Source organism: Muscardinus avellanarius (assembly GCF_963383645.1).
Source record: "Muscardinus avellanarius genome assembly, chromosome: 8".
NCBI lineage: Eukaryota > Metazoa > Chordata > Mammalia > Rodentia > Gliridae > Muscardinus > Muscardinus avellanarius.
The window spans coordinates 74,804,281-74,816,829 of record NC_137794.1 but is presented as its reverse complement, the minus strand read 5'-3'; the positions used below and the strand labels follow the sequence as shown (position 1 = coordinate 74,816,829).

Genomic DNA, 12,549 nt, shown 5'->3' with positions numbered 1-12,549 from the left:
CGAGCTCCTAAGCGCAAAAGGTGGTAGCTGTTGGAAGAAACCAGAATAGCAATTACTTCAGTACCATTCATTCTTTAAACTTTTCAGGCTATTGCCAGTGTCACTTCTATTATTATTATTAATTTTTTAAACTGACCTTTTCTCTCCCTACCCTCTACCTTCCACCTACAAAGCCTAGGCTGAGCAGAAGGTGCGCACCTGCCACCCTCCGCAGGTCTTCAGGGACCTTCCTTCCCGCCTCGGAAGTTACGTCAGCGAGCTGACGTCACGCGCAGCGCGGGCGTTCCACAGTCAGTCCCGCCCATCAGCACCCTTTGCGGCCGTTAGTCAGGGCAAGCAGTCTGCACCGTCTTGCTGCCGAGGGCCGGTGAAGGCGACAGCAAAGGCATGGTCTCGCAGACCGGGTTTATCCAAAGCACCGCGACTTGTTTCCGGGACAACAGGCCGCGGAAGCCCCACCCCCAGCGCGCGCCGCGGTCTCCCAGGCAACGACGCTGTACCGCTTCCGGGATTGGGTGGCTGCGCGCGTGCGCAATGCTTGTCGAGTCCTGGGACCCGAGGTAAAGGCGGTGGCGTTTGATTGTGGCCGAAGATGGCCCATTTCTCCGGCGAGGACGAAGAGATGCTGCAGGCGATGCTGAGGCAGTTGTTCCAGAGCGTGAAGGAGAAAATCACCGGTGCTCCCTCCCTGGAGAGTGCTGAGGAGATCCTCTTGCGCCTGGAGAAAACTGATGAAAATTTTCACAAGTAAAATTGCTTTTAAGTTCTTAAGCAAATAAATCATTGATCCAGAAAAGGTTAAAATGTAAAGAATATTTATTTTATTATAGTTATTAAAGTAGTTACTCAGGTTTTTTTTTCTTTTATTTGTCCAAATGCTGATTTTTAAATTTACTTTTTATCTCTTTTTTTTCTTTTCTTCTTTTCCCTGGGAATCGGATCCAGGGGCATTGTGTTTCTTAATTACACACCCCAGCGCTTTTGATTTTTTTAATTTTGAGACAGGGTATTCACCAAGTTGTTGAGGGTTTTGCTAAGTTGCCGAGGAAAGGACTCGAACCTGCACTCTATGTTCTCAGCTTTCCAAGTACTGGGATTACATACCCGGCCCACCACGACTGGCTCTTTTTCCTCCATGTTAATGCTAAAATCAACATGTTCTTATTCTCCAATTTTTCCTTTCTGAGGAACACGGTAACATTAATTATGAATTCTTTATATTCTTTCAAGAATATTTCTATTTCAAGAGATTCTTGTTACTATACCTAAAAGCGATTATCCTTGAGAGCCTTGTTCCTTTGCTGATCTGTTATTTTAGTGGTTTTACCAGTTAACCACACCACTCTGAGCACAGCAAGGGAGTACTACTGAAGTGAGATTAGCTTCCTCTGGAATAGTTTAGGTTCCTAGAAAAAGGTGAGGCACATGGTCATGTTTGTGATACAGATCAGGAGTATAAATGTCAAGGAAGAGGTGGAGTTCTCTGCATGTGGAAGCAGTAGACAAAGGAAGTTTAGTGAGAGGTGCCATTTGATGTTGAACTGAAGGACCTTTATAGACCTGAAGATATTTATAGATCTGTATTTTTCTTTTGACTTATTCATATAATTGAAGTTAAGCTTCTCAATTTAAAAGTCTAACTCCAGGTGGCTCCTAATAATAGTAGTTTTATCCCCTCCTACCCCCACTGGGACTTGAACCAAGAGCTTTGCTTATTGAGTCCCCATTCCTTTTTTGAGACAGAGTATTCGCCACTTTGTCCAGTCTGCCCGTGAATTTGAAATCCTCTTCACCTCAGTTTAATGGCTGGGATTACAGGCCTGTACTGTTGGGGCCCACTCGGCAGGACCGAGGTGGCACCCAGGCTTGTTGCCAGTGTGGACTCAAGATGGCGCCTGGGCTTGCAGCCAAGTCACGAGGCTCACGAGGCTGGCGGTGCCCTGAGCCTGCGCAGTGAGCCCTATCAGGCGCCTTACGGATAATTAGTGACGCAACGCCTCGTGCTACCACCTGCCCGCCCAGGAGAAGGTTAAAAAGCGCGCATGCCCTAGCGGGGAAAAAGGAGAAGGAGAAGAGGGTTGGTGGGCAGGAAGAGCAGTTTCTTGGCGGACTGCTCTGGGCTCCGAGCTGGGACGGACATGTTCACAAAGCCACCACTGTGACCGGTGTGTGCTGCAGCAGAGACGTAGAGTGCCACGGAGGAGGGTTGGTGGAGTGATGAGGGAGGAGATAGAAGACTGATGTTGTTTTTACCTGAGAGGGCGTTGAGAGAGCATTGAAACTGGGGTAATAAAACTGCTTGAGGAAGATCGTGTAAGAGTCGTCACTGCGCGCGACACTGTACCACTACACCCTACTCTAGCTGTACCTAAATCCCTAGCCCTATTTTTTATTCTTTATTTTAAAACAGGGTCTCACTGAGTTGCATAGGGGCTCATTAAGTAGCTGAGGCTGTACACGAACCGTGATCCTCCTGTCTCAGCCCCCCAAATGCGCCACCACTCCCGGCCGCATGTATTTGTTTCAAGAATACATGAATTTCCAAATCAATTTTTCCTGAGAACATATTGTGGTAATTTGTCCATATTATCTAGATTTTCAAATTAATTTACATAAAGGTTTTCTCTAGCATCTTGTTACGTATTAATAATTCCAGTATCTGTAGTTATGTCTCCTTTTTATGCATGTGTTTGTACTTGTGCATTTCCTCTTTTGCACTTGATTTATATCAGGTGTTTATTTTATAACCTTTCCAAAGAAGCACCTCTTTTCTCTTTTCCCTCCTTTCTATTATATGCTTAGTTTTTCCTTCCTTGACTTCTGCTCTTTATTTTTTCTTTTCTGGAATACCTTTGAACCTTTTTTTGCCATGAATGCTTAGCTCATTAATTTGCAGCATTTATTCTTTTCTAATATAAGAATTTAAGGCTACAAGCTTGCACGTACATATTTGCTTTAGCTGTACCAATTTTAAAATGGTTTGTTTTCAAGTTATCTTTGGATCATTGTAGTTCCTCTCAGAAGTCTAATGACTTTTGCAATACTGTAATTTACTCTTCCTCAATAATTCATTAGGTAGATTAAACAATTACTTCCTGATTGTCAAATGCTAATAGTTATTATTTACTAAAGTAATTTACATTTGGCCTGCAGAAAGACTTTAAATTATAGCTTGTTCGTAGCTTAGAAGTAAGATTTATAATCCCAAAAGTAGTTTGTCGTCTTAAAAGTGAAGATGATAAAATTCATAATATGTTAGCAGCATTGGCCTGAGAGCTGTGTCTTAAGAGGAAGGAACTCTTTATGCAGGCAAAGAATAGGAGAATGTCTTTGACATCTCATAGAATCTTATTTTAGAGTTGGATGGGATCTTGAAGGTCAGTCCTAGTGCTCATATTTTTGTTTTCTTTTTTTTAATTTTTTTATTTTTTTATTGGTGTACTGTATTCATACATCATAGTGGGATACAAACTTTTGTAGACATACATGCACACATCGCCCAGTCAGCCCCCACCCAATCCCCACCCCATTCTCTCCCCATCCCTCCCTCCCATGCTTGGCTTAGTGGTTGACATCTAGTATTATAGCAATTTATCCAAAATTAAAAATGATAATCTCACATAACAGTTTCATTTGTCTGATACCAAGCTTTTGATGACTTAAAGATAACATTTCAATATTTCTTTTTATTTTCTTTCTTACCAGAGAATATTTTTTTTCTATTTTTTTAGGTGAAACTATCATATATTTATATATTTATTTTTCAGAAAAAAAAATCTATCCTAATATGGAAAATGGACTCTAGATACCCAAAATGATCTTGAAAAAGAACAAAGCTAGAAGATATATATTTTCTGATTTCAAACCATATAAAGCTACAATAATTGAAACAGTGTAGTACTATTCTAAAGGCAGATATATAAACCATTGGAGTTAAATAAAAGCCTAGAGCTAAATTCTTCCCTATATTGTCAAGTTATTTTTGACAAGGTTTCCACGAACATTTGGTGGTAGAAATAATAATCTTTTAACTAAATATTGTTGAAACATAATAATTACATGAAAATAATAAAGTTGGACCCTTACCTAATCCCATATACAAATATTAACTCAAAATAGATAAAAGACCTAAATATAAATCTTAAGACTATAAACTTTTAGGAGAAAATCTGGGTCATAAAACCTCACAACATTGAAATTGGCAGTGATTTCTTGGATATGATTTCAATGGCACAGGCAACAGAAGAGTATACAAACTCCCTAAAAAATAAAAAAAAAAGTATATCCAAAGACAATGTAAACAGAGTTAACAGTTACTAATAGAATGGGATAAAATATTTCCAAATGCTATATCTGAAGGTATATTAATATTCCAACTAGAAATCCTAAAAATTAACAACAATAAAGGCAAACAATACAATTTAGAGATAGGTAAAAGACTAACATAAGTAATGAATCTCCGCAGATAACCAATCTTAGTTGTCTGTTGGATGGAAACTCTTGTTTCTCTGGTTCTGGTGTGTGTTACCTATTTCTTCTTTGTAGTTAATCTCTTTGAGTATTTTCTCTAGTGCTGGTTTTGAAGACATAAATTCCTTCAGTTTCTGTTTGTCATGGAAGCTTCTTATTTCTCCATCTAATTTGATAGAAAGTTTTGCTGGGTAGGAAATTTTTGGCTGGAAGTTGTTTTCTTTCAGAGTTTGGAATATGTTACTCCAAGCCCTTCTGGCTCTCATGACTTGATTTGGGAAGTCTGGAGTGATTCTAATTGGTTTGCCTCTGAATGTCACTTGGCCCTTTGTTTTTGTTGCCTTTAAGATTCTCTGCTTGGCTTCCACATTGGTCATTTTGACAATTATGTGGCGTGGGGATCCTCTTCTCCGATCCTGTCTAAAGGGAGTTCTATAAGTTTCCTGGACCTGTGTATCAACCTCTTGCTCTATGTTTGGAAAATTTTCTGCTATTACTTCCTTGAAGAGATTGTTGATCCCTTTAGTTTCACTTTCTTTTCCCTCCTCTATTCCAATTATTCTTAGGTTAGCTCTCTTAAAATGGGCCCATATTTCTTCAATATCAGATTCCTGCTGTCAGATATTTTTTCCTAGATTAGAAACTATGCGTTCATTTTTGGAATGATCATCTTCTAAGAGCGAGATTCTGTTCTCCATGTGGTCTAATCGGTTGTTTGTGCTTTGAATTGAGGCCTTTACTTCATTAATTGCATCCTTTATCTCTTTTTGGCTCTCTCTCTGAGTTCTTTTCGAAGCACCTCTATTATTTCTACAGTTATTTTCCTGATTTGATCTTCTAGAAATCTCTGATTTTCTATTTTATTGGGTTCTGATGTTGTGGGGTTGTGGGCATTCATTGCTCCAGTATTATTCCTCTTTCCCATGATTTCGCAAGTTTGTGCCTTCTCTGGGTTCTTCCCTTGGGTCACTATGACTTCACTTAAGGTGTCCTGGATCTCGATTCAGTAGTATCTCAGACCCCACTACTCCTTTACTGGGTTATATCACAGAGTCTCCAACCCAGAGAGTCGATAGAGGCTGCTTTAGACTGAGGGGGGTGCCAGGTAGCACGTTCTCCTATGGTGTGATATCTCTGCCACCGCCCCTCCCCCACTGGATCGAGTCCCAGGGAGTACAGTACTGGGATTTCTCCTCTGTGGCCCGCAATTTGACTCACTGTTCTTGAGTACGCAGATGTAGCTGTACTGGATTCGGTGAATTCTCTGCTGCTCTGCTGCTGCCGCCGGTGGCAATATGGCGCCGCTGCTATGCCCTGCGTACTTCTTCTTGGTTTTGATTTCCACTCTGAATCCCTTCGGCGTGTGTTGAGCTCAGCCACTGGGTGCTTTAGATTTTACCTGCAGCGAGAAATCCCGCCTGGCTGTTCCGCATCGGCCCACCTCGGCTTGCTGTAGCCGTCCGGTGAAGTCGCCTCTGCCGCCGGCAGTATGGTGCTGCTGCCGCGTCCTCGGGCGTGAGGCCGGTTATCTCCTCTGTGACTCTGAGCTCTGTTCTCAGTCCGCTTTCTCTCTGGAGCCTGGTGATTTTTTTGTTTCTCTGGTGATGGTGTTTTCTGGTTATGAAAGGCGCTGATTTTGTGGTAATGGAGATTGGTTGTTAGCGGGGCTCTTAAGCCCCGCTTTTCTCGGTCGCCATCTTCCCGGAAGTTCCTTGTTTTCTTTTTTGATTCAACTCTCCTTGAACACTTAAAGTTCTTCAGTCACTTGGGTATATCTTACTTCCAGAGTGTTTCATACCTAAAAATTCTTTTTATTTCCACTCTCAGAACATTGTTTCCTTAATTACACCTGATTTTGTCCTATTAGCAAAAACAAAACAAAGCAAAACAAAGACAAAAAACCCACAAAATCATATTAAACAGGCTTATAGGGGAAACAAAGATTTAAAGATTTCTGGGCAGTTCACCTTTTTTTTTTTTTTTGGTGGTGGTGGTACTAGGGACTGAGCTGTGGGGGCATTCTATCTCTGAGGTTCAACCCCAGCCTCAATTTTTTTAAATTAAAAAAAAAATTTAAATTTTGAAACAGGGTCTTTTTAGGCTGAGGAGAGTCTTACTACTTGCTGAGGCTGTTCCTGAACCTATGATCCTCCTGTCTTACTGTCTTAGCCTCCTAAGTACTAGGATTACAGGCATGTGCCACCACAACCTGCAACAATCGGCCTTTTGGTGATAATGTTTTTAAAGACAGTTGGGTACATAAATGATGTAATTTAAGGTATTATAATAAAGTGAGAGAAAATGTAGACATTTTGAAGACAAATTACAGCATAGGCCATACAGCCGTACCTAGAATGTGTCCCAAGGGGCCTGCTAACCTAGCTCAGCTCTTCATATCCTCTTCTATTTTTCTACCTTAAACTGCGCACATTTTCCAAAAGATCCATGCTTTTCTTCCTTTCTCTAAGAATTGCAGCATATATTAGGCCTGTGGGAAGGGAGAGAGGCCGAGTACATTGCTTTCATTATGAGTATATATATAATGTAAATTTTTACTCCTAGACTGGCTTACTAGAAAACAAGTAGCATTGGTTTTCAACCTCATTATGCTGGAATCAGCTGGGGGCCACTTAAAAAAAAATCTTGATACTTGAGCATTATGAAAAATGAATCAAAATTTCCTGTGGGGTCTTGCAGGAGATTGTCTTAGAGGCAGGACTTTTCTTGTGTGTTTATGGTACTGGGGAAGGAACCCATGGGCATTCTACCTTGGGACTATTCCTTTAGCCATATTTTATTCTTTTGTTTTGAAACGGTCTCAGTAAGTTACAGAGGACCAAACTAAGTTGCTGAGGCTGGAGTCTCCTGTCTCAGCCTTCCAGTTACTGGGATTACAAGCTTGTACTACCGCGATTTCAATGCATAACCATTGTTCAGGCCAGAGTTAGAGCTACTTGCACTTCAGTGAGAATTATGCTGTTTTTAAAAATACCTATGAATTCTAATGACTATAATAGTCCTTAATGCAGAGGCTAACCTTTGTAGCTTCTCATCTGCAATATTTTGAATCTGATGCAGAAGGAACACTAATAGTTATTGTGCTTTATTCTTTGTTGTATAGCTGATTTTGTCAGTGACTCTTTAATTAGTAAACTTCACTATGCCTAAGAGATAAATTCAAGTAAATTTTCTTCTGTAATGATACATTTTAAAGAGAAATTACCAATGTGTGCTTCTGTAATTAATGCATTTCTAGTAACTGCTTATCATGAGACAGAAGCTTTTTCTTCTGCCTAAACAGTTGTTGATGTGAAGCTCATTCTGCACATATCTTTTTTACACTGATGATATACAAGATTAAATTTGTCATATTATTTTGTGATTCTGAAATGCCTATTTTAAGCATTCCCAATTACAATTACAATTCATAACTTACAATAATAAAATATCTTTTTATTTTTTATTTTATTTTTGGTGGTACTGGGTTCCTGGAAGCCCTTCTACCTCCGGGCTACACTCCCAGACCTATTTTTACATTTTTATTTGGAAACAGGGTCTCCTAAGCCAGCGCGCGAGGCTGGCTTCGAACCTGCGCGATCCTCCTGTCTCTGCTTCCCAAGCGCGGGGATTACAAGCATGCGCCACCACGCCCGGCTAATATATCTTTTTAAAGCAAGGCTGGGTATGGTGGCGCACACTTGTAATCCCCGTGCTTGGGAGGCTGAGACAGGAAGATTGCACAGGTTCAAAGCCAGCCTCAGCTCCTTAGTGAGGCTCTCAGAAATTTAGTGAGACCCTGTTTCTAGATAAAGTATAAAATAGGTCTGGGAGAAAAAAAAAGTTAAAATATCTTTTTAAAGCATCATTAATGATAATTTTATGTAGATGTTTACAAACTTGTACTAATTATATGTTTTATGTTCTTATGTATAAGGATATATATATATATATATTCTGCATTTAATGTCAGCTTGATACTAAAATATGTTCAAATGTTGACATTAAAACATGTCAGGTATTCTTGAACATGTCAGAAGTTTATTATGGAAAAACAATAATTAAATTTTCTTGGAAAATCTAATAATAAGGCTGTAGTAGAAAGAATGGGTCAGACAATGTGGCACAGGTCTGTAATCCTGATACTTGGAAGCTGAGACTAGAAGATCATAGGTTCGAGGCCAGCTTCTGCAGTTTAGTGGGGGCTCTCAGCAAATTAGCAAGACTGTGTTTCAAAGTAAAATATAAAATAGGGCTAGGGCTGTGGCTCAGAGATAGAACAACCCTGGGTTCATAGAATACCTCTGGGTTCAACCCTAGTGCCATAAAAGAAGAAAGGAAGGAAGGAAGGAAGGAAGGAAGGAAGGAAGGAAGGAAGGAATGGAGGGCGGGAGGGAGGGAGGAAGGGAATCTAAGTTAGAAGACCGTAGAAGAATGAGCCCAGGCCTGGTGGGGCATGCCTTTTATCCCAATATTTGGGAGCCTGAGACAGGAATATGAAAGGTTTGGGGCCAGCCTCAGCAACTTAATGAGATTCTTTTAAAATGAATAAGAAAGGTTGGGGTATAGCTTGGAGGTAGAATGCCCCTGAGTTCAATCCCTATTACCATCAAAACAACAACAGCAACAACAAAATGAATGGAAAAAGTGAATGTTACCTGGGCGTAGTGGTGCACGCTTGTAATCCCCAGGCTTGGGAGGCTGAGACAGGAGGATCGAGTAGGTTTGAAGCCAGCCTTAGCTGGCTTAAGAGACCCTGTTTCCAAATAAAATATACAATAGGTCTGGGAGTGTAGCCTGGAGGTAGAAGGGTTCCATCCCCAGTACCACCAAAACACAAAAAACAAACAACAACAAACAAACAAACAAAAACAAAAACAAAGTGAATGTTCTTATATTCAATTTGGTAAACCGTTCTTATGTCAATATGAAAAATTTCATATTCAACAGTAGGGAGAGAAATAAAACGATCAGGCACATTGCTGCTTGTTTTAGTTGAATTACTTTTGAGATGTGATAATACCCACATGTCTTTCTTATTAGCAATTAACTGCCCTTCTAGATTTATTTGTTTACTTTTAATATATTTTTCTTTGACCCTTCTAGATTTATATGTCCCTCTTTGAAGCGTTATTTTCCCTGGTGCATTCATTTGGCAATAGTGTCATTAAATTTTTTTTTCATAAATTGCTTTTAAAATAACAAGGTTAACAGTAGGCTTGGAGACAAGTGTCTGGAGCCATGTAGAAGCTTCCTTTGAGCTCGGGCTTGTCCTCTCCAGTTCAGAACAGTCTTATCCCTTTCTTTCTTATATGTCGTTCACTTTACCTGCATACTCTTTGTAGCATCTGTGCTACACCTTCTTCTTCCTTTATTCCCTTAAAGCTTTGTAGTTACTAGCTAACCATTGAGTATTGCTATTTAACATTTTAAAGTAAATTCAATAACTAACTTAAGATTTGAAGTAAATTATAGTTTGAAGTTTAAAATACTAGTTAAAATTTTTGAGAAAATGAATTGTAATAAATTTATTTCCCTAAATGAGAAAAATCAAATAATATGTAAATTGGTAAAAATGAGTATTAAATTTATTTCCTTTCCTACTCTCAAGTTACCACTACAAAATATCTTATTACGTAAACATCTGGAATTTTTACATCTTTGAGGGAGTGTGAGATTTTGAGAATAACATAGGAATTAAAGTGAATGAATTGGTAGCTTGTGGATTAGGCCAGATTTTAAGAATCATCTTTTTTGCCTGTCATTTGGTAAATAATATCAGTAAAGTTTTTAGCACAGCCTTAGTAATCACAAGTTAGTTTTTCATCTGCTTATATGCAAATTAACATGGTTAATGGTTTCTTGAAATTATTGAAAATGGGCTGGACTTCCGGGAAGATGGCGACCTAGAAAAGCGGGGTTTAAGAGCCCCGCTAACAACCAGTCACCATTACCACAAAATCAGCGCCTTTCATAGCCAGAAAACACCATCACCAGAGAAACAAAAAAATCACCAGACTGCAGAGAGAAAGCGGACTGAGAACAGAGCTCAGAGTCAGAGAGGAGATAACTGGCCTCACGCCCGAGGACGCGGCAGCAGCGCCATACTGCTGGCGGCAGTGGCAAATTCACCGGACGGCTACAGCAAGCCGAGGTGAGCCGCTGCGGAACAGCCAGGCGGGATTTCTCGCCGCAGGTAAAATCTAAAGCACCCAGTGGCTGAGCTCAGCACACGCCGCAGGGATTCAGAGTGGAAATCAAAACCAAGAAGTACGCAGGGCATAGCAGCGGCGCCATATTGCCACTGGCGGCAGCAGCAGAGAATTCACCGAATCCAGTACAGCTACATCTGCATACTCAAGAACAGTGAGTCAAATTGCGGGCCACAGAGGAGAAATCCCAGTACTGTACTCCCTGGGACTTGACCCAGTGGGGTAGGGGCGGTGGCAGAGATACCACACCATAGGAGAACATGCAACCTGGCACCCCCCACAGTCTAAAGCAGCCTCTATCGACTCTCTGGGTTGGAGACTCTGTGATATAACCCAGTAAAGGAGTAGTGGGGTCTGAGATACTACTGACTCGAGATCCAGAACACCTTAAGTGAAGTCATAGTGACCCAAGGGAAGAACCCAGAGAAGGCACAAACTTGCGAAATCATGGGAAAGAGGAATAATACTGGAGCAATGAATGCCCACAATCCCACAACATCAGAACCCAATAAAACAGAAAATCAGAGATTTCTAGAAGATCAAATCAGGAAAATAACTGTAGAAATAATAGAGGTGCTTCGAAAAGAACTCAGAGAGAGAGCCAAAAAGAGATAAAGGATGCAATTAATGAAGTAAAGGCCTCAATTCAAAGCACAAAGCACAAACAACCGATTAGACCACATGGAGAACAGAATCTCGCTCTTAGAAGATGAGCAATCCAAAAATGAACGCATAGCTTCTAATCTAGGAAAAAATATCCGATAGCAGGAATCTGATATTGAAGAAATATGGGTCCATTTTAAGAGAGCTAACCTAAGAATAATTGGAATAGAGGAGGGAAAAGAAAGTGAAACTAAAGGGATCAACAATCTCTTCAAGGAAGTAATAGCAGAAAATTTTCCAAACATAGAGCAAGAGGTTGATACACAGGTCCAGGAAACTTATAGAACTCCCTTTAGACAGGATCGGAGAAGAGGATCCCCACGCCACATAATTGTCAAAATGACCAATGTGGAAGCCAAGCAGAGAATCTTAAAGGCAACAAAAGCAAAGGGCCTAGTGACATTCAGAGGTAAACCAATTAGAATCACTCCAGACTTCCCAAACCAATTCATGAGAGCCAGAAGGGCTTGGAGTAACATATTCCAAACTCTGAAAGAAAACAACTTCCAGCCAAAAATTTCCTACCCAGCAAAACTTTCTATCATTAGATGGAGAAATAAGAAGCTTCCATGACAAACAGAAACTGAAGGAATTTATGTCTTCAAAACCAGCACTAGAGAAAATACTCAAAGAGATTAACTACAAAGAAGAAATAGGTAACACACTCCAGAACTAGAGAAACAAGATTTTCCATCCAACAGACAACTAAGATTGGTTATCTGCGGAGATTCATTATTTATTTTAGTCTTTTACCTATCTCTAAATTGTATTGTTTGCCTTTATTGTTGTTAATTTTTAGGATTTCTAGTTGGAATATTAATATACCTTCAGATATAGCAATTGGAAATATTTTATCCCATTCTATTAGTAACTGTTAACTCTGTTTACATTGTCTTTGGATATACAATATTTTTTTATTTTTTAGGGAGTTTGTATATTCTTCTGTTGCCTGTGTCATTGAAATCATATCCAAGAAATCACTGCCAATTTCAATGTTGTGAGGTTTAATGACCCAGATTTTCTCCTAAAAGTTTATAGTCTTAAGATTTATATTTAGGTCTTTTATCTATTTTGAGTTAATATTTGTATATGGGATTAGGTAAGGGTCCAACTTTATTCTTTTCCATGTAATTATTATGTTTCAACAATATTTAGTTAAAAGATTATTATTTCTACCACCAAATGTTCGTGGAAACCTTGTCAAAAA

At 39.7% G+C, this 12,549-nt stretch overlaps 1 protein-coding gene across 2 annotated transcripts in view; it reads left to right on the top strand.

Moving 5' to 3' along the window:
• Positions 1-592: 592 nt before the first annotated feature.
• The window catches only part of TBC1D32 (TBC1 domain family member 32), a gene marked incomplete at its 5' end in the record, with an annotated part of 226,159 nt that continues 214,202 nt past the window's right edge, over positions 593-12,549 (top strand). For both annotated transcript variants that reach the window (XM_080699878.1, XM_080699877.1), the window contains one exon: positions 593-747. In XM_080699878.1, coding sequence (XP_080556004.1) covers positions 593-747 — 155 coding nt within the window. The remainder of the gene's footprint in view (positions 748-12,549) is intronic.